Source organism: Colossoma macropomum, unplaced genomic scaffold (genome assembly GCF_904425465.1).
Source record: "Colossoma macropomum unplaced genomic scaffold, Colossoma_macropomum, whole genome shotgun sequence".
Classification (NCBI taxonomy): Eukaryota; Metazoa; Chordata; class Actinopteri; order Characiformes; family Serrasalmidae; genus Colossoma; species Colossoma macropomum.
The window spans coordinates 36,527,125-36,552,954 of NW_023494798.1; the positions used below are offsets into that span (position 1 = coordinate 36,527,125).

Consider the following 25,830-nt stretch of genomic DNA (forward strand, 5'->3'; position numbering starts at 1 on the left):
AAGGGTTCTTTAGCAAAGAAAATGGTTCAATATAGAATCATCAACACTCAGAGAACTCTTTGCATGAATTAACGGTTCTTTACATCGTCAAAAGGTTCTTCAGGTTGATGAACGTGTTGAAGACGGTTTTATATAGAACCTTTTTAAAAAGGGTTCTATGCAGCACAGAAAAGGGTTTTGCTTGTAGCAATAGAAGAACCTTTTTGGTGCTGTATAAAACCCTAGGGGTCTAAAGATGTTCTTTAATGCTCACAAGGAGGAGCGAGTTACGGCAAGTCTGATTTTTAAGGACACGTCAGGTTTTGAAAATAAACTTAGTGTCATCTTTCACAGCAACTCTGACACTGATGGACTGCAACACTGCATAGAGTCTAAATCAGAGCCAGAGCTTAAAGAAAGGTGGAGGTTAACTACCTAGAGCTGCAGCACTGCTCTGCCTCAGGGTGGCGCTGTATCAGACTGGTTCACCCAGTTGGTCCTTCATAGTCTAGAAACTGTAACTCTGCCCGGATTCCTCTGAAACACTTTACAATGAGCTGCAGCAGATCTGTAAATCTGAAAACTCGCCCAGTTTCCCAAGAGTTTGGAGTGAAGAGTGACTGTTCCTCATTTCTCACACTGAAGACAGAAGAGGAGACGAGGAAGATCTCAGTTACTGTGAGGAAGAGCGCAGAACCGCACTAGAACAGAGACTCTACAGAAGAGGAGACGAGGAAGATCTCAGTTACTGTGAGGAAGAGCGCAGAACCGCACTAGAACAGAGACTCTACAGAAGAGGAGATGAGGAAGATCTCAGTTACTGTGAGGAAGAGCGCAGAACCGCACTAGAACAGAGACTCTACAGAAGAGGAGATGAGGAAGATCTCAGTTACTGTGAGGAAGAGCGCAGAACCGCACTAGAACAGAGACTCTACAGAAGAGGAGATGAGGAAGATCTCAGTTACTGTGAGGAAGAGCGCAGAACCGCACTAGAACAGAGACTCTACAGAAGAACAGCTGATAAAACAGACATGTACTGACACTGAAGCATCAGCGCCGCTATGGAGAGAGAGTTAGCAGACAGACAACACGGGACCCCCGAACACCAGGGGGGGTTTTACACAGTGGCTGTACTGTTTAAACTGTAACAGAGGAGAGACAGGTTTGTGTGTTATTAATAACAGCAGTGCGGAAATCTAGTTTTACTCTCACTATTAAAAGAACTGCTGTCAAATTACAACCTGGAGCGCCACCTTTCACAATAGAGGAGGAGTGTGGTTTCCACCGTGTAGAGGAGGAGTGAAGTGTGGTTTTTGCTGTGAAGAGGAGGAGCAGAGTCTTTGCTGTGTAGAGGAGGAGCAGAGTGTGGTTTTTGCCGTGAGGAGGAGGAGCGGAGTGTGTTTTTTGCCGTGAAGAGGAGGAGCGGAGTGTGGTTTTTGCCGTGAAGAGGAGGAGCGGAGTCTTTGCCGTGTAGAGGAGGAGCGGAGTCTTTGCCGTGTAGAGGAGTGGAGTCTTTGCCGTGAAGAGGAGGAGCGGAGTCTTTGGCGTGCAGAGGAGGAGCGGAGTTTTTGCCGGGGAGAGGAGGAGCGGAGTCTTTGCCGTGTAGAGGAGGAGCGGAGTCTTTGCTGTGTAGAGGAGGAGCGGAGTGTGGTTTTTGCCGTGAAGAGGAGGAGCGGAGTCTTTGCCGTGAAGAGGAGGAGCGGAGTGTGGTTTTTGCCGTGAAGAGGAGGAGTGGAGTTTTTGCCGTGAAGAGGAGGAGCGGAGTCTTTGCAGTGAAGAGGAGGAGCGGAGTGTGGTTTTTGCCGTGAAGAGGAGGAGCGGAGTGTGGTTTTTGCCGTGAAGAGGAGGAGCGGAGTCTTTGCCGTGTAGAGGAGGAGTGGAGTCTTTGCTGCGAAGAGGAGGAGCGGAGTTTTTGCTGTGAAGAGGAGGAGCGGAGTGTGGTTTTTGCTGTGAAGAGGAGGAGCGGAGTCTTTGCCGTGTAGAGGAGGAGCGGAGTTTTTGCCGTGAAGAGGAGGAGCGGAGTCTTTGTCGTGAAGAGGAGGAGCGGAGTCTTTGCCGTGTAGAGGAGGAGCGGAGTTTTTGCCGTGAAGAGGAGGAGCGGAGTCTTTGCCGTGAAGAGGAGGAGCGGAGTGTTTGCCGTGAAGAGGAGGAGCGGAGTCTTTGTCGTGGAGGTGCACTGGAGGTGCACAAACGTTTGCATGCGTCTGTAAACACAGCAGGGCTGGTTGTTGGTCAGTGCTGGTGCTGAATGTGGGCTGATGAGCAGCAAAGCTGATAATCTGACTGTGTGCAGAGCTTTAAGACCCAGAGGGCAGATTAAATCTGGGACTCTGGAGTTTCCCCACATCATCCCTGTGATCCGAGTCTAAACCGGAACGGAGACGCATCCCGTCGGCGACGCTGAGTGCTCGGCCTTCACTCAGCGCAGACTTTCATTCTCAGTCCAAAGCTTTTCTTCCTTCGTTAATCCTGATCGTCTGGACATCTGGACTGAGGGACGCGCTCAGTGCTGATACTGCGTCTCTGACTCGAGCTCGGTTCTCTAAAGTCCTGCTTCTCCTCAGAGCTTCGGTCTGACAGAACCCTCAAACATTCCCTCATTACTTCATCAGCTTCCTCTACAAGACTGTACACTCTCAAAAAAGATGGTTCTTTAAGGGTTCTATAGTAAAGACAATGGTTTTATGTGGAACCATGAATGCTCAAAAGAGCATCGTATGCTTAAAGGGTTCCCTGCATGGTGAAACGGTCCTTCAGATTGATGGAGAACGTGTTGCAAAAGGGTTCTTTTATTGTTACAAGCTTGACATCATAACAATAGCAGAACCCATTTGGGTGCTACATAGAACGATTTTCAAAAAGTTCTATATAGATACTTATACTTATACAAATACTTAGAATTTCTTGTATAACTGTTTTATCACCTGTCTGTAAACCGCTTTGAGCTGCCACTGGCATGAACAGTGCTACATAAATAAAAAATATGATTATTAATTATTAATAATTCTTTTTAAAATCATTATTATTATAATCTGAAGAACGCTTTTATGATGCAAAGAAATCTTTAAGCATTCAAAGGGTTCTTTGAGTGTTCATGGTTCTATATAGAACCATTTTCTTTACTAAAGAGCCCTTGAAGTGTGCAGATGTTCAGGAGTCTGGTGACCACTGGGCTGGCATTTTTGAGTTCTGTTCAAAATGAGCTAAAACAGTCACTGAAACAGTCACTGCTGGAACATTTGGTAAAGTTTGGTGTTATGGCTGTTTTGGTAGTGACTAAATGGAACGATCAATCATTAGTTTTAATAAATTAATAACAATTAAGGTTTAGAATCACAGCAGGGCTTCAGCTCTGACTCTGAGCCAGTGGAATCAAACATTTACAATACAACAAAATAAACATACAAACTGTGTTTTTACTAAAAAGGTTATTTTAGCAGTTGCAGTTAAACAATGTAGAACTCTGAGAATGCTGCAGCCCTCTCAGCACCCCACTGCCCACGTCCCTGAGCAATCAGAGAGGTCACTCTCCATCCATATCCAGCCCTACGGGGGAACTGAGGTTCTAGATTCAGGCTTTGTTCCATAATTTACACTGAAGGAGAAACAGCTGGAGGTTAATGAGGCCCAGCTGCCACACAGGCTGCATGTTTTACTAGAGGCCTGTAAAGGAGCACGTAGATGAGGGTCTTCACTCAATCTGGCAGCCCATTGAGTAGCCTGACCCCCGCAGCTCTGCTTATCTGATTTACTGCAGGGAGCTGCCCTGTAATAGAGGGGGATTATGGGGAAATTACCCGAACAGGAGCCGGTTTGAGGGGCTAAAATAAGAACAGAGCTTCAGGTTCCGCTCCACTCTCCACTGACCGTGACTGACCTCCAGCTCCACTGCTTTACTCTGCTGTCCTCCCTCTTTTCTCTCCCTCTCTCTCTCCACTCTTTCATTTCTCCCCTCTCTCTGCTGCAGGGGTCAGTTTCTCTTGGCCGCAGTGTGGAGGGGTCAGTAGAGTCCAGCTGTTTGTGTAATTTACAGCACATTTTAAAGCTGAGCTGTTTTTATAGGAGCTCTGATGATCTCCCGGAGCTCGTCTGCAGATAAGGAAGGAATTTATCAGTGTGCGGTTCTGCTGACAGACCCCCTGAGAATGTGATGCTTGGCTCTGAAGATCTTGGCTTATTTAAGATTAGAACAGTGTCCAGTGCTGACCGATAGCAACCCTGGTGAATTATATCCATCACAATATTCTGTTCTGCAAAATCGGCGCAGTCCTGACTCAATATTAGGTTTCACACTGTGTTCTCTGCAGTTTATGCTCTTCACACACTGAGCTGAACTACAGTCAGTCCTATTTACTGACAGCTCCTGTGGAATTTACTGTCAACGAAACGATGAAAACTAGGCAGCCTATCAGAGAAAGGGGGCGGGGCTTATTCTATAGACACTCCCATGCTCAAAAGACAATCACTCACAGCCACATGGTGAGATCTCTCTGACTGGGAGTAAATGTGTCCCGGCTTAAAAATCAGTGTAAAACAGTGAGAATCGTCACCACTGAAACAGAGAGTCTTATTGTAGCCACGCCCCTGCATTTCAGAGCAGGAAGTGAGGCTGCATCCCTGTCCCTCATGGCCACATGGTGAGTAGTTAGATCCCATTGTTTTGAAGTAAATGAGTCCCAAAGTCTGAAAATCAGTGTGGAACATTAAGAACCGTCAGATTTTCTGCAGTTCAGCACTTTTTAGTGTTTTAATGTAAAATATGATGATTTTCTGTGTGAACAGCTGTTCAAAGAATGAGCTAAAATTGTCACTGAAACAGTCACTACTGAAACAGTCACTACTGAAACAGACACTACTGAAACAGACATTACTGAGACAGACACTACTGAAACAGTCACTACTGAAACAGTCACTACTGAAACAGACACCACTGAGACAGTCACCACTGAAACAGTCACCACTGAAACAGTCACCACTGAGACAGTCACTACTGAAACAGACGCTACTGAAACAGTCACTACTGAGAGACACTACTGAGACAGACACTACTGAAACAGTCACTACTGAAACAGACACTACTGAAACAGTCACTACTGAAACAGACACTACTGAAACAGTCACCACTGAGACAGTCGCCACTGAAACAGACGCTACTGAAACAGTCACTACTGAGAGACACTACTGAGACAGACACTACTGAAACAGTCACTACTGACAGACACTACTGACAGACACTACTGAGAGACACTACTGAAACAGACACTACGGAAACAGTCACTACTGACAGACACTACTGAGACAGTCACTACTGAAACAGACACTACGGAAACAGTCACCACTGAAACAGTCACTACTGAAACAGTCACTACTGAAACAGTCACTACTGAGAGACACTACTGAGACAGACACTACTGAAACAGTCACTACTGACAGACACTACTGAGAGACACTACTGAGAGACACTACTGAGAGACACTACTGAAACAGACACTACTGAAACAGTCACTACTGACAGACACTACTGAGACAGTCACTACTGAAACAGACACTACGGAAACAGTCACCACTGAGACAGTCACTACTGAGACAGACACTACTGAGACAGTCACCACTGAGACAGTCACCACTGAAACAGTCACCACTGAGACAGTCACTACTGAAACAGACGCTACTGAAACAGTCACCACTGAGACAGTCACCACTGAAACAGTCACCACTGAGATTATTTATTTATTTATTTATTTATTTATTTAGCACAAGCTCATGGGGGAAAAGTGCAAACTGAACATCAATGAAAAATATAAATATTTAGGTTTAATTTACTGTATATTTGCTGTAAATGTTACTGTATATGTAACTCTGATCCTGAGTCGGTGTGTAATCCAAATGTAGTGTAAACTGTTTTTGTCTCCAGTCTGCACGGTGCTGTGAAAAAGTATTCACCCCTCCTGATTTCCTCCATTTCCATGTTATTGTCACTAAATGGTATCAGATCCTCAGATAGAGACACAGAGAACACGAGGAAACACAAAACAGGCTTTTTGTCAAATGATCATTTCATTGATTGAAAGAAAAAAAAGCTTTGCAACGTCCACATCACCCGTGTGAAAGTAATTGCCCCCTAAACTTAATAACTGGTTGTGCAGCAACAACTGCAACTAAACGCTTCCTATAGCTGGAGTTCAGTCTTTCACATCACTGTGGAGAAGTTTCAGCCCAGAGCTGCTTTAATTCATGCTGGAGGGCTTTTGAGCATGAACTGCCCCTTTAAAGTCGTGCCACAGCATCTCAACGGGGTTTGAGTCAGGACTTTGACTGGGCCTCTCCAAAACCTTCATTTTCTTTCTTTTGAGTCTCTCAGTGCTGGACTTGCTCTTGTGCTTTGGATCGTTGTCTTGCTGCAGAACCCAAAAGGCTTGAGGGCTCATCAAGATGTTTTTAGGCAAATGTGAGACAAGCCTTAATGAGCCTCACGACTCTAACACGCTTAAAATGGTCTTGTTACTAGTCTCGTTCTAATTGTGGAGCCATGAATGCTGACTTTTTCTGAGGCGAGCGAGGCCGACTTTTCAGTAGAATCTTGCGTGGGTTCTTGCGTGACTTCCTGCATGAGTCGTTGCTGTGCTCTTGGAGGAATTTTGGTAGGTTGGCCACTTCTGGGAAGATTCACCACCGTTCCAGCATTTCTCCATTTTGGAGATAACAGTTCTCAGTTTGATTCGTTGGAGACCCAAAACTTCAAAACATGGCTTTGTATCCTTTTCAGTCTAAAATTTGTTTTAAAAACTCTCTTTTTGTTACGTCATTCTTGTTTTGACTGAGGCCTAGTGTGGTGAGACCTTTTAGCCAACTTCAAATGCTGGAAAGGTTCTGTTGAAGTGCTGTTTAGTTTCAGCAGTGCTGGCAGTGATATTAATCAGGTCAGGCTGTGTCGTTTAATTGATCCCAACTACCAACAACATTTGCTGAATTGGTTGATTGAGGGGGCAGTTTGTGTTGGATAACCTGAACTGACTCACGAGCCTCGCCGGCTCTGCTGAAACAGATCTGGAAGAACAGTGAAGGAGTCATAAAACACAATTATTATACACGCCGACCAAAACAGAACCGGACCTAAGAATTGGTACAGCTTCAGTCTGAAGGTGCTTCTCTGTTTTATCAGCTGGAGATTTTGGCTCAGCTCTGAAAGGAACCATCATTCTGTTAAAACATTTTCCAGACTGTAAGAATGAGATTTATATAGTTTCTTAAAAAAGAATAAGAATGTATGTAGAACCTTTATATAGAACCATGAGCACTCAAAGAACTGTTCGCATGCTTAAATGGTTCTCTGCATGGTGAAACTGCTCTTCAAATTGATGGAGAATGTGTTGTTTATATATAAAACCTTTTTAAAAAAAGCACCAAAAAGGGTTCTTCTATTGTTATAATGTTAAGCTTGTAACCATAGAAGAACCCTTTTGGTGCCATATAGAACCATATTCAACACATTCTCCATCAATATGAAGAACCATTTAACCATGCAGAGAACCATTTAAGAATGCAAACAGTTCTTTGAGTGTTCATGGTTCTATATAGGACCACAGTCTTCACTAAAGAACCCTTGAAGAACCCTCTTTTTAAGGGTGTAGGGTTTTAGGTACTGAGTGACAGAAGGAAGCCAAACTCTGTCGTTAACTCTGACAGTCCAACCAAAGCAGCTCATGTTCTTCTCCTGCTTTATCTTCAGCGCTGCTCTGGTTCTCCCCCTTTCTTCCTCGGATCACAGAAGTCTAAACTCTGAGTGGAGGCGTCTGTCCAGAGAAATGGTCAGTAATTCAGGAGGTCAGTGAGGTCGGCCAGCCGAGCGTCCACTCTCCTGCTGAAACGATAACGTGGCGAGTAAAGGAACCTGTAAAATTCAAACCAGGCCCGACGCTCTTCTCCATTTCACTGCTCTCTCTCTCTTTTCACCGCTTCACTCACTCTGTTATTAGAAGCCTGTTGCATCACTGCCTCTGGAGCCGAGCTGCGCAATCAAGAGTTATAGATTATTTATATTGATCGGTTCTTTTCTGTGAGTACAGACAAAGTCAACACTTTGGGTGGGACGAATTTGGCTGTTCTACTGCTTACTTAAGCTCAGGGTTAGTGTTAGGTTAATTACTCTCTCTCTCTCTCTCTCTCTCTCTCTCTCTCTCTCTCCCCCTCTCTGTCTCTCTCTCTGTCTCTCCCTCAGCTGATTGCAGCTATAGTGTTCCTGAGTGTGGGGATCCTGACCAGCTTCCTGTGTCTGGTGGTGGACGGCGTCTTCATCCTGCTTAACATTGTGAGATCAACAGACACTTCACTGTCAATCAGACTCATCACTGAGGGATTATTCATGATGGCTTTTATATGATGTAACAAACTGTAGAAATAATCCCAGGTTATGTTAAACAGCATAAACATTACAGATTACATTACTGTAGAGTTTCTGTAAAGATTTTGTAGAATTTCTGTAAATGTTTTGTAGAGTTTCTGTTAAGGTTTTGCAAAATTTCAAAAATTGCAAAAAAAGATGTTTTACTGAGTTCCTGTAGTCGTTTTTATCTGGCTCCTGATGAGTTTCAATGGGTTTCTGTAGAGGCTGAATAAAGGTTCTGGTGAATTTCTGTAGAGGTTCTGTTATAATCTGTACCGTTTTTGTAGAGTTCCTGTAGAGGTTTTATTCAAATTCTGTAGAGTTTGTCTGGAGTTCCTGTAAAGTTCCTGTAGAGTTTCAATAGAGTTTCTGTAGAGGTTCTATAGAGGTTTTTAGCATTTCTGTACAGGTTCTGTAAAGATCTGTGGAGGTTGTGGAGAGTCTGTGCAGAGCAGTGGGTCACCAGCCTCGGCCCTTCCTGCAGAACTCAGCTCCAGTCCAGCTGATTCTGTGGACTAATGATTTGAATGTGTTCAGGATGGGAAGTGAAGTCTTCAGGAAGGCAGATCTCAGGGTTGGTGACCACACTGAAGAGGCTCTGAGAAGGTTCCCCTAGAGGGGTTCTCATTGGTGCTCCAAAAATGCACACACTGTGGATTGGCTGGACAATCAGAAGACATATTACCGCTCCACAGCGGTGGCTGACCGGTGTGCAGGCGTGGGACACTGCCCAGTGAAATGGTTAATTAGAAGCTAACTGTCTGGACTGTGTGGTCAGTTCGCTCCGGTTCACAGCGCAGATGGGATTTGGTGTCTTTTCTCTGGGGGAACATTTATATTTGCACTGCTGCAGGGCTGCTGCTGAGTTTGTGTGGAGGAGATGATTAATATAAGACTCTGAAACATAAATCTGCTGGACGACTCTGATGTTTTAATCTGGCAAAGCTCCAGAGTTTAAACGCTGCTGTGAGATTTGTTTCGGTCTGTTTGTGACCCCGTCTTTCTCCCACTCTCCTCTCTGTAGGATATGCGTCCAATGAAGGCTGGAAGATGCCAGTTCTACACCAGCGGGAACAGCTACATGTACGAGAACTACTACGCCTCGGTAAATCGGCTTTTAACGAACACGTTTTGCTTTTATTAAACCTCTGGGGTCGACGAAGGCGCCAACGCATCAAATTCCCTGTTTCTGTATCCGTGTCTGTATGTTTGTGATGATCCAGCTCAGAAATCCAGTTCAAACACTTCCTGAATCTGTAGAGTCGCCCTTTCCATTCCATCTTGTAACGAGATCATACGAGACTCACATCCGGAGTTATGAGGCTGTGACTCACTCATTGGACACAACAGAGTCAGAACACCATCAGTCTCAGCTCTTAAACAATCAGGACAATGACAAAAGACAAACGGTGATGTTTGTGATATTTGCAGTTCTTCTTCTTTCTGACTAGATTAATTACAGCTTCATAGACAAGTTCAAGATGATAGTTTAGTACATCCATAACTTTTACTGCCCAAATGACAAACCCAAGTCCCAGTTGGCCAGTGTGTGTCCTGATGGCGGCCTGAGTAACAACATTTTAAGTGTTAATAAAGCCTTTCTATATTTCCTCAAACACAGAGTGACTGGGATTCTTTTTGCTCTGGGATTTGTTGTTTATAATTTTCTCTCTTTATGCTTTAATTTATTTATTTTACAAAGATTAAGCTTCAACTCATATGCGGTCACTTTGTTTCAGAGTTGGGGAGCGTCTCAAAATTACTGTGTGAAAATGTTGCTATTACAATTGTTTTGTTGTTGTTATTAAACCTAAACTGCTGAGTATCAAGTATCAAAATAAATAAATGAAGGTCAGGTTTTTTAAGTCAGTGATCATGACCGGGCACAGTGTTTGTGTTTGTTAATAATGTATTATTAATAAATAAACATATTTGTGTCTATGTGCTGCTGTAGGTTCCGTGTCAGGGCCTGACCGAGTCCTGCAGCCTGAAGGTTCGTAGTGGAACCTGTTACTGCTGCGACCTGTACGACTGCGCAAAGTGAGTCACACCGATACAGCACTGCGCTACACTGTAATCAGACCTGCTCACTGTATTAAAGCTTACTGGATCATTCCAGGATTAACTGGACCACCCTACTGAACTGACTCAGAGTCAGAGCCTTATTTTAACTGATCTTGGACTTTAGACTAAATCCTTTAGCTCTGAGTGACTCTAAACCTTAATTATGATTTTATTAAAACTAATTCAATATTCCATTCTGTCACTACCAAAACAATCATAACTACCCAAACTGTACCAAATGTCTCAGTAGTGTCTGTTTCAGTAGTGACTGTTTCAGTAGTGACTGTCTCAGTAGTGTCTGTCTCAGTAGTGTCTGTCTCAGTAGTGACTGTCTCAGTAGTGACTGTCTCAGTAGTGTCTGTTTCGGTATTGACTGTTTCGGTAGCGTCTGTCTCAGTAGCGACTGTTTCAGTAGTGACTGTTTCAGTAGTGACTGTTTCAGTGGTGTCTGTTTCAGTAGCGACTGTTTCAGTAGTGTCTGTTTCACTAGTGACTGTTTCAGTAGTGACTGTCTCAGTAGTGACTGTCTCAGTAGTGTCTGTTTCAGTAGTGACTGTTTCAGTGACAGTTTTAGCTCATTTTGAGCTCAGAAACTCAGCAGTTCATGACCAGCAAACACAGCTCTGAACAGCTGTTCACACAGAAAATCATCATATTTTACATTAAAACACTAAAAAGTGCTGAACTGCAGAAAATCTGACGGTTCTTAATGTTCCACACTGATTTTCAGACTTTGGGACAGATTTACTTCAAAACAATGGGATCTACCTGCTCACCATGTGGCCATACAAAACGCCTACATACAAAAACTGTGCTTCAGTAGTGAGATGAAAATATGGGAGTGTTTTTTTTTTTAATTAAACTTAGAAAATCGAAACCTTTCAACTTCACTGTAAACAAAATCAAAAAGACATTTTTAAAAAAGCAATATTGAGAAAAAAATGTAAAACGTGTGCAATATTTTCAAAAATATCGTGTAAAGCCATTTTATTTATTAAAAAACAAAACAAAAGAAAATTAATTGAAATTGGTTTAGGTGCTCATTAGCTTCACGCAGCCTTCTGTAAAAGGCTAATATTGTGATAATGATTAATATTACATACTGGACAGCCCTAATAAAGCGAGCATCAAATAGCCAAAACGTTTTTCTCCTGTTCTGATTGATTATTGGTTATATTGATTTTATTTTTGTATTTATTTATAATAATTATTTATATAATATGTATTTCATTATTATTGTTTCCTGTGTTGCAGTGGGGGATACCTGAATAACTACTACGAGTTTGTGGGGGTGCAGAGCTGCGAGGACGTCCTGAGTCTGTACGTTCTGATCTGGATCCTGACTCTCCTAAACCTGCTGGCCTTCATCCTCGCAATTCTGACCACTGCTGTACTGGGTAGCATCAAAGACCTGGTGAGAACCTCAGAACTTAGTTTATATCACAATACCTACATTTAGAGTCGGTTATTCATTCAGCCTAATGAGAAACTGTAGAACAGACTCAGTTTATATCACAATACCTACATTTAGAGTCGGTTATTCATTCAGCCTAATGAGAAACTGTAGAACAGACTCAGTTTATACCACAATACCTACATTTAGAGTCGGTTATTCATTCAGTCTAATGAGAAACTGTAGAACAGACTCAGTTTATATCACAATACCTACATTTAGAGCCAGTCTGTGTGACAGCTAATCAAAACCAGGAAAAAATAGCCACCTTGCTAACATTAGCTTCATTCCCTGACAAAAAAACTACAACCAGTTAGTCCTACCAGTGTATGCGTGAATGAAATAAGAATTAAAATAGTAATAATAATGTTGTATTTATTCTTATGAACCTACTTTTTCTGCTGTAAGACAAAGGTTTCTGTCCAAACTGCAAAATAGTTTATAAAAACATAAATAAAAATATATAAAATAATGCAGGAAAACGGTATTATAAACATTTTGGAGGGAACAAATAGGCAGATTGAACTGTTTATTTGTGCTGTTGGGTTAATCTGGCCCAAGAGTTCCCACTTTATGGCTTAGTAAAGTCCCAGTTCAGGACGCAGGTAACGACGATGTCGGGGGGAAAATTTGAACATTCAGCACTGCAGAATGATCTGAGCAGAAACGGCTGCATGAACCAAACAGGACTGTTGACTGACTGATTTCTGTGGAGCTCCTGCTGGAACCTGAGAGCCGCTGAGGTATTTGGAGACACCTGGTCAGCGTTGTATCTGCTCAGACTGGACGCAGCTGAGAGTACAGAGGAGGTCAGATTGAGAATGGTTCTCCTGCTGTTCTCCTGTTTCAGACTCAGCCCTGAGGGCTCCTCAGCACAGCGTCTGGCCAAAAACACCTTTCGGCCTCCTCACTCCTCTCTCCACAGAGCAGGGATGGAGGGATGGAGGAGGAGCTGAAAGGTTCCTGTTGAACCTCTGGAGACGCTCAGCTTTCAAAACTGCTTTTAACGCAGACGATCATGTTTTCTTTATCTGTTCTGAATAACCTGAGATTAACCGTGTTCTCCACACCGTATCAGGTTCAGCCCGTTTCTCATGTTCGTCTCCTTCAGCTGATTAAAGTCTAGTGATACAACAATCACATCACTATGGAAACGCTTAGTATTGATCTGCTCCATGAGAGGATCAATAAAAGGCCACTTAAGAGTGAAGCAGATTCCTGTGTGTTTGTTTAATTGATCTTTTTTGGATCGGGTTTGTTAGATTATGTTATTCACAGGTCAGAATGGATCCAGCAGCGTCAAGAAGTCCTGCAATTAAAGAGAAGAGCAGATCAGAGTTTTGTGTTCAGGCATTAAAGAGTTAAAAAGTCTGAGACTGCATTAAAAATCTGGAATTTTTTTATACCGACAAAGTTTTAGAATTTTGAATATTGAAACAAAGAAAAGTTATAACAATTAAAATGTTGAAGAAATATTGTAAACTCTGTATTAACGTGTGGGAACAAGATCCTAATGCATGGCCACGGCTTAGTAAGGCATGGAAACTAGATAATTAAGCCATGGCCATGACTTAGTAAGGTGTGGGAATGAGATCATGCCTTATTGAGCTGGGGTCAAGCCTTAATTATATAATTTCCATGCCTAGACATGACCCCACCAAATACTACGAAATTCTGAAATTCATGTTCATATTTCAAAGACTTCTCACTCACATTGTTATGCTATTAGTGTTACATCATTTGTAATAAAAACTTTGTATTAAATTAGAAAAGAATGAAAAATAGAAGCATCTTCAGTTGTGTTTTTATGATCAAAAACAAACAGCACCACAATAAACCATACATAATTCAACTGCAGAGTAAAATTCTCGAGTTCAGTCGTATAAATTCTCACAGTTTCTAACTGTTGTCTGCTTTGTCTTGTTGATCTCAGCTGTAATATATTACATTCAAATTATAGTTTAAAAATTAGATTTCCAAAATTTCGTTTCAGTCGTCTTTGACATTTGGACGCAGTGTTTTCTGTGTGTGCAGCAGTTTTTTGTGCAGCGGGATTTTTGATTGATGTACTGATTTGTTTTTTTAATTGCTGGCACTGATTTTAAGATGTGAGGCTGTTTTCCTCTGAAGAAACTGGGCTGGACTCTAAGAAGGTCAGCTGCTGTAGCCAACAAAGAAAACATGATCATTTGCATTAAAAAGGTTTCATAATTGACTTTTATGGGATTTTTTATAATGTTGAAATTTTCCAGGAAAACAAAACTTGCAGGCTGTGCTGCTCGTTCCGCTGGAGCTCCTCACGCTGGACGACTCTAAATCAGTCTGACTGATACTGACAGACAGTTTGGCTGTAAACTATAGATTATACTGTGGCGTGCTCAGAGATGATGTGCGTGAGATTTTATATGATATTTATATATACAGAACGGCTCAGTCTCTGCTGGAGCTTATTGTTTTAATAAAAAGGAAAGATATCTTTCCTCTTATAAAACTGCCCCCCCCAGTCATCTGCTTCAGATTAACGTCATTAGATCATCTGAGACGTCTGCTATTGACATGCCGTGATCAGCGTTCCAGCGTCACTCATCTCAACAGTCTCAGCTGCAGTTAACTGGATTTAACGACTTTCTCTGTTAATCCAGGTTTAGAAGCTCAGGCTGTCATTAATCCTCGTGATTAGTGTGTAATAAGTGACCTTATAATTTGAATTTCAGCTGACTTTTCAGTTTTACAGTGTTTTCTGCTGAAAGAACCGTCAGTTAAAAGGATCTTTAGGACAGTAAAGTGGTTCTTTTACAGCGTTCTGAGGTTTGAAGGTACAGACGTTGCTTTGTTTGATGTATGTTATGATGTTGCCAATATTAAACAAGAAAGAAAAGAGAGAGAAAATAAGAACAAGAACCAGCAGCAACATTACACACAGAGAACATGCAGAGAAACTGAACAGTGCTCGGAGTCGTAGAATGCCAGTGTTGGTGCTCACATGTCCATTAAAAACAATGGTTTTGAAATTCCAGTCCAGTGTGCGACGGCCTTTCCCATACGGACAAAACACATTCCAAATATATTCATCAAATATAATTTTGCAACGTATGAAAATAGTCAAAAAATGTACGTTAAATACAACTCATTTCCAAAAAAGTTGGGACGCTGTGCAAAAGGTAAATAAAAATAGAATGCATTGATGAGCAAATCATGTAAACCATATTTTTAAAGGAAAATACTACAAAGACAACATATCAAATGTTGAAACTGGGAAATTTTATTGTTCTTTAAAAAATATGCGCTCATTTTGAATTTGATGTCAACAACACATTTCAAAAAAGTTGGGACGGGGGTTTCATCACCTCTTCTTTATCAACACTCTGTAAGCGTTTGTAGACTGAGGAGACACTGCTGTAGTTTAGAAAGTGAAATGTTTTCTGCTCTTGTTTGATACAGGATTTCAGCTGCTCATCAGTTCAGGGGCTCATTTGTCATATTTTTAATTTCATAATGCGCCAAATGTTTTCAGTGGTGACAGGTCTGGACTGCAGGCAGGTCAGTTTAGCACCTGGACCCTTAATACGGAGCAATGCTGTTGTAATACATGCAGAATGTGGGTTGACATTGTCTTGCTGAAATAATCAAGGCCTTCCCTGAAAAAGGCGTCGTCTGGACGGCAGCTTATGTTGCTAAAACCTGTATATATCATTCAGCATTAATGGCGCCTTCACAGATGTGCATGTCACCCATACCATGTGCACTAATGCCCCCCTACACCATCATGAATACTGGCTTTTGAACTGTGCACTGATAACAAGCTGAGTGGTCTTTAGCCCGGAGGACACAGTGTCCATGATTTCCAGAAAGAATTTCAAATATTGATTCGTCAGACCACAGGACACTTTTTCACTTCCCCTCAGTCCATTTCAAATGAGCTCAGGCCCAGAGAAGGTGGCAGTGTTTCTGGATCCTGTTTATATTTGGTTTCTTCTTTGTGTTTTAGAGTTTTAACTGTCATTTGTGGATGCAGTGATGAACAGTTTTCACAGACAGTGGTTTTCAGAAGTGTTTCTGAGCCCATGCAGTGATTTCCACTGCAGAATCATGTCTGTTTTTAATGCAGTGCTGTCTGAGGGCCCAAAGATCACGACCAGCATATTCTGGTTTTTGGCCTCGTCCCTCACATACAGAGATTTCTCCAGATTCTCTGAGTCTTTTAATGTTATTATGTACTGTAGATGATGAAAAGCAGAAGTTCTTTACTATTTTATGTTGAGAAACGTTCTTCTTGAATTGTTGCACTATTTGATGGTGCAGTCTTTCACAGAGTGGTGAACCCCTCCTCATCTTTACTTCTGAAAGACTCCGCCTCTCTGAGATGCTCTTTTATGCCCAATCATGTTTCTGACCTGTGGTCAATCAACATTTTTTTAGCATTACACAACTTTACCAGCCTTTTGTTGCCCCGTCCCAACTTTTTTGTAATGTGTTGTTGGCATCAAATTCAAAATGGGCAAATATTTTTCAAAAAACAATAAAATTTCTCAGGTTCAACATTTGATTTGTTGTCTTTACACTATTTTCAATGAAATACAGGATTTAAAGGATTTGCACATCATTGCATTTTGTTTTTATTTACATTTTGCACAGCGTCCCAACTTTTTGGAAATGGGGTTGTATATGTGTTCAGTTGAGTGTAATGAAGGTTCCAGATGTAACTAAACGTTCTTCTGTGATCTGCACTGTACTTTACATTAACCATGTACGTCTGCAGTCAGACTCTCACACACAATGTATTTCACATAAACAAGATATCAGATCATAACTGCATTCTCACAGAGTATCAATACCCACAACGCTTGCTTCTGTCCTGATAAAGGATCATTAGATCAGATTTAAAATGAAGATACTGGAACACAAATTCATTTCTAAAGGTATCAGACAGTGAAGAGCATCAGACAGGATTCTGGAGATTTTCATACGTTTTCAGATGGATTTGATAAAAACATTTACACACAGTTATTTTTGTACAGTACATTTCTGTGTGTAATATTTCCCCATACAGTTTCAAATAAATGCATTTATTTTAATTAATAAGGCATTATATAAATATGGCAATATATTCTGAAATACATTTTAGTGTTATTTGAAACATATTTTAAATATATAAAAATACAAGTTAATATATATATTTTTCCGTATGGATCAGTCTGTACAGTCACACACTTCTCACAAAGCTTTTCTCTCTCTGTCTCTGGTGAGGGGGGATTATCGGAATGCCTCTGAGGTCCCCCTCCTCTGTGCCAGACCCTGAAAGCGGAGATGCTGTCCCTCAGCGCTGACTGTGATTTATACAACAAAATTAAAAGGGTCATGAAATGACCGCAGTACACAGTGATGGGCAACTGAACGTTCTTCTCCCCATTCAGTGGCCCCTGGTTGCTTAGCTGCAATAACGTACTCTAAAGGAACATTTCTTGGCGGAATACTTTTTTGTGTTGATTATTATTCATAATAACTTAAATTATTTTCTGAAAAAAAAGTGTATTTCATCACATTTTGTGTTGGCTGCCATTTTATAAAAGCAATAATCCTCTCGATGCCACATAATACAGTGATAAAAATCACTGTAACATGCGGACTTAATGCTTTAATTCAACAAATTAGACACTTTACAGATATCATTTATATACAGTATAAACAATTTAGGTCTTAGCACTGAACCTTGTGGAACCGCACAGGTAACGTTCAATACATCAGATTTGACATTTTTTATTTGTACATATTAATTTCTACCATCATGGTAACTTTTTAGCCATGAGTATCTACCCAACACTGGAGCATCTACACCAACATTCACACCTGCATTATGTACCGTCTGCTGAGTCTGTGCAGAAAAAACAAACTTTTGAGTGTAGCGACAAACGTTCAGCCTTCCTCACACTTTCACAACAGCGAGCAGCAACTCCAAAACCCTCACACTGTAACTACTGAAGCCGTGATCTGCAGCTGCCAGCAGCAGAGTGCGATACGATGGGACGCAACAAAAAAAATGTTTTGATGGACAAAATAGTTTGTATTTTTGATGATTTGTATTTCTCTGCTATTCCACCTTTAGATGAATGAGGAGAAGCTCTTCCATGAAGTGGAGAGAAGGAGAGATTTCTGCCCCTGTCAGTCTATTGTAGCTAAAGATTTGACAGAAATTAATAATCTGGAGAACTGAGCAGAAATTTCCAGAGTGCTGGATGTTGGAGGTGAATGAATACCGTTTGTTTTGGGTCACGGATTGATGAAGATAATTAAGTAGCTAAGTAGATCAAGCACATTCAAGTATGTTACCCAACACACCAGTCTAGAGGAAGTCTCACTGTTCTCTGACAGGTCAGTGGTTTGTTTATGTTTTGACTGGACACACATTCCTCGTTTCCAGTGTAGACATCCTGACGGCTTTGTGATGCTATATTTGAACGCTGGCTTGCTGTTGTTTTTATGTTTCTCTGCTGCACTTAAATACCTAAATTTCCCTCTCGACACCCAGAAAATCACACCGAAGATCTTCCTCTCCAACGTGTGGATCATTAGTGCTGTTTTTCATATCAGTCTGTCTGCACACGGTCGATCACCTAACAACATGGAATAGGCCATTAGAACCACAAGGGGGGCGGGGATGGGGGGGTTCTACATTGAAATTACTGAAAGAATTTGCTATAATTACAAATAGCAGCTATTTTTATATAGATATTTTCCTGAGCCACGTCCTCTAAAACCCTCCAAATGCACCAGTTTTAGCATTTCATCTCATAATTAAACAAAACTGTTCATCTGAACAAAATGAAACATGGACTATATTTAGCTCAGTTAGCCACAATAAGCCCAAACACTAAATTAACCTAATTATCATAAACCACAGAACAGGGATGGGGAGTAGCTAAGTAGTGCGTTACTTTTTGTAGGACCTACACATTTTTGTGTAGCTATAGAGATAATTTTCACTACAATTTTGCTACAGGCTTCAGACAATCCGCGCAAAATTTGAACCACAGAACGCGGCCGTTAACTGGGCTGGGTTAACTGGGCAGGTGGCGACTGTGCAATCCTGACCATGGACAGTTCGAGCAAATGGTCACGCGCTGACCCCAAGCGTTCTTCTTAAGCCATTTTGTCCTTTCAACAAAAATGAAACCACCTTGGGAGCCACAATATTTTATGTCCATCTTACCACCTTGGCTGTAAATATGTCTCAGTATGTGCTGATGTTCTAGTATAGAATAAAAATATAATATACATGAAAACACAGACTTACTCTGCTCCGCTTTAAGCTTTAGCTCAGCTACAGCTGCTTTTCTCGCATCTCCAGCAGGAAACTTTAAAATGTAAAATGTCTCTCAACTTTCAACTCTTTACGAGGCTGAAGTCGCTTCACATTCACCCGATTCTTGATTGGATTTTCCCGTTCCACCTTAAATGGTGCCTGAGGCGCTAGAATGTACTGCTGCACCATTTAAGGTGGAACGGGAAAATTTTAACGAGAAGCTGGCGAATGAGAAGCGACTTCAGCTTCGCGACTCAGTGTTTGCAGATTAAATGTTTCAGGAAACCAGCTGGAGTGATTATAAACGCAAATCAGCAGAGCGTTCACATCACCAGTAACCTGACCGCTCACAACCAATTACAGCAGAGACGTCCAGTCTTACCTGCAAAGACTCCGGCTTCATCAAAACATAGCAAAACATTTATTTAAACAGAAACGGTGGTCCTGTTGTGTGCTGCAACTGTGGCATGAAATGGGCTTAAATACAATAAATATGTCTTTTTAATACAGTGGGGTTTATATACACGTCACTGCTGATTGGCTAACACCTCTGACACGCCCATCAAACCAGAGAACACACACCTCAAAGCTGCTGCATATCGATTCATACTATTTCAATGAAACGTTCAGCCTGGAAACCATAACAACACTTTGCACAATGTTTGAGTTTGAACGTTGCTGTTAAAGACTGAGGCCGACTGATTAAACAGGTGGAATCAGGTTGAGCTCCACCTTGTTTGGAATGAAAACCTGCTGATAAGACTGGACGCTCCTGACCTACAGCAGAGAGAGAGAGAGCAGGAACTTCCATCAACGGGGAGCAGAGTCTTAGATATGGGGACACGGCGTTCCCCCAAAAAATAACCCTCAACCTCACCGTTAGCAGCTCTCCGTCCACTGAAGGGGCTCCACAGAGCTCCAAAAGCTCCAAAGCTCCAAAAACACTCTGGTGTTCATTTCAGGTTTTTTACATTTCTCCTCCATTCCGCTCATCACCCTCTCATCCATCTCCACCTGGCTCACCTCATGTCCTGTTCCCTATTTTTCCTGCCACAAACCAGGTGTCAAGATAAAAGTCCTTCATGTATGAACATCCTATTTGTATCTGGTGTCTCACGAAGCAGGATTTCTTTCTTAATCAGCTGATTTTTGGCTTTGGATTTTCTGGATTTTCTTGAACTTCGAAGATCGAACACAGCAGGAGAAACTCCTGAGGTCTCATTTGCCACAGCATTGAGAGCCATCCAGAATTCAGGAATTCATCAGAGGTGGAAAGAGCACTGAAAAACCCTACTGAAGTAAAAGTACGGTTACTTTAGTGGTAATTCACTTCAGTACAAGTAAAAGTATTAATAAAGGAAATACTCGAGTAACTCAAAGTCCTTTTTTGTAGATCTGCAGTAACAACACTGAAACACTGGAATTACACGATTTGAAATAATCTGTAAACATAAAATTAAAGCAAAACAAGATAATAATGTGAAAAAGGTTTTGCGTCCTGAGAGTGATCACAGTATGTTTTCCTAAGTGAAGCAAAAGTATTTCATCAAAAATTCAGTAAGAGTGCGCTGCAAAAAATGATATCTTGGCAAGGGAAAATATCTTAAATGTAGTCTACATATCTAATATTATTCACTTTGAGAAGAATATTTAACGTATTTCTGGATGTTTTTATATATTTGAGTGATTTTGTAAAGCAAAATGGTCTCACTATATTGGTGGATCATTTTTGCTTGATTTGAAAAAAATATATGCTTGAAACAAACTGAATTATCTGCCAATACAGTGAGATCATTTTGGTCAGCAAAATTACTTAAAACAAGAAACAAAGAGAAATAAATGTAAGTTGGCTTCATTGATTTAATTTTACTGCTGTACTTTTACTGGGAAAAATGTACTTAATCTGTTACTTTCCACCTCTGTAACTGATCTACCCCTGTTATGATGGTGTGTTTCAACAAATAAGGCCATCATGGTCTTCAGGCTCCTCTCTGAGGAGTTTCGCTCTACGATCCACATAAAAGCCTCATCAGTTGGCTTGTAAATCAGGGTGTTCTGTCTCACACCAAGCACTCAGGAACCCCATGTGGTGAAGATCTCATCTTTGAAAATTTGGCAAACTCTCGAAGTCTTGGCATCTCCTATAGTAAACACCTGTTATAGCAGTCCACTGTTACCATGACGATGGTATTTCTTGCTTATATTTATTGGCAGTGGGCAAAATGACTCAACCCACTACATCTTGCCAGGTTCCTTGACTGACTGAGTTACTGAGATTATTGATTATTTAGAACACCCGTCTTTGTAATGTGACAGTGACTCCAGGTGTGATTTATCTACCACGATACTCTATTTACACCTGGTCACTTCATGCATCTTGAGTATCAGGATTATATCTGGATGAAGCCACATAAAAATGTGAGTGTAAACGCAGCCGAGACGATTTAAAACAGATACAGATCTGATCACTCAGACCACTTCAGGAGGACTGAGACGCATTTCAGCCACATTATAGCAGCGTAAACACATCGGTCTCTCCAAGACACATTCAACAACCAAAACCCCTCCCAGTACAACCGAAGCTCCTCCCAGTACAACCGAAACCCCTCCCAGTACAACCAAAACCCCTTCCAGTACATCCGAAACCCCTCCCAGTATAACTCAAACCCCTCCCAGTACAACCCAAACCCCTCCCAATACAACCAAAACTACTCCCAGTACAACCAAAACTGCTGCCAGTACAACTGAAACTCCTCCCAGTACAACCAAAACTCCTCCCAGTATAACCAAAACCCCTCCTAGTGCAACCAAAACCCCTCCCAGTACAACCAAAACCTGGTCAGGTTTTGGTCATGAATTCATTAAATAAACAAACCCAATGAAAAATTGGCCCAAATCTGACTCAAAATCTATTTTGTCAGGCCCACTGGGCTCGAGTTGGGTAGCAGACATTCGGTTCTAATACCATGGTATTAAAATAGTCTGATTATTGCTGTCCAGGTAATCTGATCACAGTATAGGAGACATTTGAAAAAGTATCCGTCATGCACAGCGTTTACTCTGCTGGTACTGTGGGCCGATACCGATTCTGACAGACGTTCTACAGACGTTCTCTTTCCCAAATGGATAAACAGTGTGTGAGAGCTGCTTCCTGTTATTCACAGTCGCTCCTTCAGACTCTGAGAGGATCAGTACTGTATAAACTGTGGAAGATGAAGCTGCACATGTTCAGCACATTGTACCACAGATGTGGATCTAATCAGAGCTGGTTTACCACATGCAGTCCAGCACACAAATGTTCGGCTAATCGTGGAGGATTACAGTCGGATCTGAGATCATTAGAGTGGAAGAAGAGCTCTCAGATTAAACTCTACATACCTGCACGATGAGGTCATGGGCAGTTTAGTGTTTGAGTGTTTTGTCTGATCCTCTAATTTAGTCCTCAGTTCTGCACAGTTAAAGTTTCCCTTAAGAGCGTTTGGTGATGAGCTGAGGAGCTGTGCTCAGTAGCAGTCAAAAGTTTGGAGCCATCTGACTGAATGGACTCTCCGTCCCTCACGTTTCACATCCAACCAGAAACCGACACCACCTTCAGCTAATCACCGTCTTCAGAAAGCAGTAAGACAGATCAGGGGGGATTGATTAGGGTTAGAGTTCAAGGTCTGAAGGTTTTTTTCAGTCCCACACTCACTCGCTCCTGCAAGACTTTATCCCACTCCCACAGAAAACCAGAATCATTTATCCCATTCCCGCCCACGCAGTTCCGTCAAGGTGAGCTAACATCCAATATCTGACACTAGCTGCACTCCAAAGTCTAGGCTGCATTTCGTGGCTGCTACGTCATAGAAATGCAGCCTACGTTCTGAGGGATTTCAAGGACACAACTGATTTATCCGTCCAGGCTTCGGTTACCCACAGTTCTCTGCGCATAAACGACGCGAAGGAAAAAAAAACAGCAACACGAAAATGGTGAAAAAAAACGAAGCCATCAGAGCAGAGCTTGTTTTAAAATGTAAGTTGTTCGCGTTCTTGAATTCGTCCTCATCACTTTATAAAGTGTAAAATGATTAATTAAAGGATTCGACCAAATATCATATTTTATTTAGAAGTACTTGTATATGTGTAGTTTATTGTACTACATAAGAACATCTCCTCCACTTCCGTGAAGAGATGATAAAGTAACAAACTCAATGCAACCGGCTCCATTTTGTCTCACCAGCTCTCTCACAAGTTTTGCGCCACAATTACAAGAGGCGGGACCTTTCAGGTGGCGTCACCATGCAGCCTCGTTAGGACAGTTCCATTTGTGTGACTAATAGGCTACTAAGGAGGAGCCTTCATAGGGCAGTCCTACCGAGGACCCGCCCTCCCTCAGCTGCAGTCTGGGCTCTGGAACACAGCTACTGTCTGTTCACAAACACATTATTCTCTGCTGAAATAACAGGTCAGTCGTGGTCGTCAGGCTCACTGTGAGCAAGTTCACCAAACGCTGTTTATTCACTCTTTAACCACAGAGCAGGAATTAAACCACAGAGCGGGTATTTTTGGTGTTTTGCTGGGCAGCTGCGGCCGTCGGACTGAAGGCTTCGTCTCTGTGAGCTACGAGAATCTAGGTGTTGTTGATCGGCTGCTTCACAGCTCTTTAAAACGACTTTGTTTATTTTAACCGTTTTACTCTCATCGTTTTAGTTTATATATGATTTAGTGATTGTTCTATTTTATTTAGTCTGTTCATTCATTTGTGGGATTTCTCTTTATGCGTGTTTTGTCCCGCTCCCGCCTGCAGTGGGCTAGTTTCCTGCCTACTCCTGCACACAGCACTGAACATTAGTCCCATGCTGTGAGATATTGTGGTGGTCCCGAGGGTCCAGACCTCTAGTTGGAGCTACAGTCTTCAGGAATGTAGATCTCCAGGAGCAGCACAGGAGATCTAAAGTCTAAAGACTCGATTCTCCTACTGTGATATGTTAGTGAGTGAGGGAGGATCTCTGACCTCGCTGAGCGTTTAAAACATCAGACTATTGGTTGATATTATTTTGCCCCACCCATTAGTGCACAGTGACATCAGAGATCAGAAGATGTTTGAGAGGCAAGACAAACGTCATTATATTTAGATGATTTAGAGGATTACAGGAAAATAAGAATACAGTCTTTTAAATGATGTGATACTGAGGCGTCATGTAGAAGGAGACCCAGGAGAGACCATTATATCTGCTATGAGAGGAGCTCTTTATTCACACCAGCAGAAAAGCAATGTAAAAAACGTCAGTGCAACTTTATGGTAAACACACTAACTCAGACAATCAACCCCCCACAATAACACACCATCAACACACACACACATTCAAACCAACACAAACAACATAAACAACAGCACAGCAACAGAAATGGTCTTTTCTAATGGAGGGGGGTGGCTTTCCTAACCACGCCCCCTGAGCTCCTCTTCACACCACACTATGACTAATCATGATTAATATGAGCAGAATCCCGAATTAAGAAGATTAAAAAGGCCAGTTTAGATCTCAGGTTGACTTTAAATGCTTCAAATACATTTTAAGATAAATGCCAAGTGAGTCTGATGCCTTTTACTTCCAAAAACAAATATTTTTAATGTAAATATATACATCTTAATTGCCCCCAGTGCAGTGTGATCATGTAAGTATGTTCTCCTATTGGAAAAGTATCTCCTTATGAAGCTGTTTGAGAGACAACCAAGAATACGAGAGGCAAAAATTGGAGCTACTGAGGAATCTGAAATAAAAGCCTCTAGAGTCCAGCGTTTCTCCTGAACTGAAGGTGTTAATAGTGAGTCTGTGCTGCAGTAACAGCTTCGACTCTTCTGGGAAGGCTTCTAGATGTTGAACATTGTTGTGAGGATTTGATTGAGCATTTGTGATGTTGGATGGTCAGGTCTGGGTCACTCCAACTCATCCCAAAGGTACTGGATGGAGCTCCACCAGTCCAGAGAACACAGTTCCACTGCTCCACAGCCCAATGCTGGGGGGCTTTATACCCCTCTAGCCCACGCTGGGCACTGGGCAAGGAGATCTTAGGATCATATGTTGATGTAGCCGAATGAAAATGAGAATCACATCGTAACTCTTCTTATTTAAACTTCTCTGGAGATGTAACTGCTTGTATTAACTGTGTTTGTATGAACTTCTCTCCTCAGACAGGAGAACATTTTTCCCTCATGACCCCCTGACGTTCCCGAAACATCCACATCTGCATTTTTATGGCTACAAAATCTCATTTCTTTTTAGTGCCTTGATGGCAGAACATTCATGCTCATAAAGTTCCAGCTCAGACAGAGCCGCACGAATCACTGGTTTTACTTTTATTAAGGCACAAAAATAAACACCAGCAGCTGCATCTGACCAGCGTCGAGCTCAGTGTCACCACTGTTACCACGGCTTCGTTACTGTACACATCTATTTATAATCATATGCACTTTGAGCACCTGCCACAGTTTGTGTCCTATTTTTCCCAATATGCTAAATTCACCAGATACACACAGGAGAAGTTACAGTGTGCAGGTCTGTGCTCACTGTAAAGGACGTGACAACTCAACGTGTTTTATTAGAAAATCAAAAGACGAGTAATTCGTCCTGGGGTGACCAAACTTCTGCATTTAATGAAACCGTCTGAAGC

The 25,830-nt window shown here is 41.8% G+C and overlaps 1 protein-coding gene across 4 annotated transcripts in view; it reads left to right on the forward strand.

The window, feature by feature from the left end:
- Positions 1 to 25,830, forward strand: part of LOC118818215 (transmembrane protein 255B) — a 51,277-nt gene that overhangs the window by 20,021 nt on the left and 5,426 nt on the right. For all 4 annotated transcript variants that reach the window (XM_036585413.1, XM_036585415.1, XM_036585412.1 and 1 more), the window contains exons 4-7: positions 8,198 to 8,287; positions 9,387 to 9,467; positions 10,317 to 10,402; positions 11,681 to 11,840. In XM_036585413.1, the coding sequence (XP_036441306.1) occupies positions 8,198 to 8,287; positions 9,387 to 9,467; positions 10,317 to 10,402; positions 11,681 to 11,840 (417 nt within the window). The remainder of the gene's footprint in view (positions 1 to 8,197; positions 8,288 to 9,386; positions 9,468 to 10,316; positions 10,403 to 11,680; positions 11,841 to 25,830) is intronic.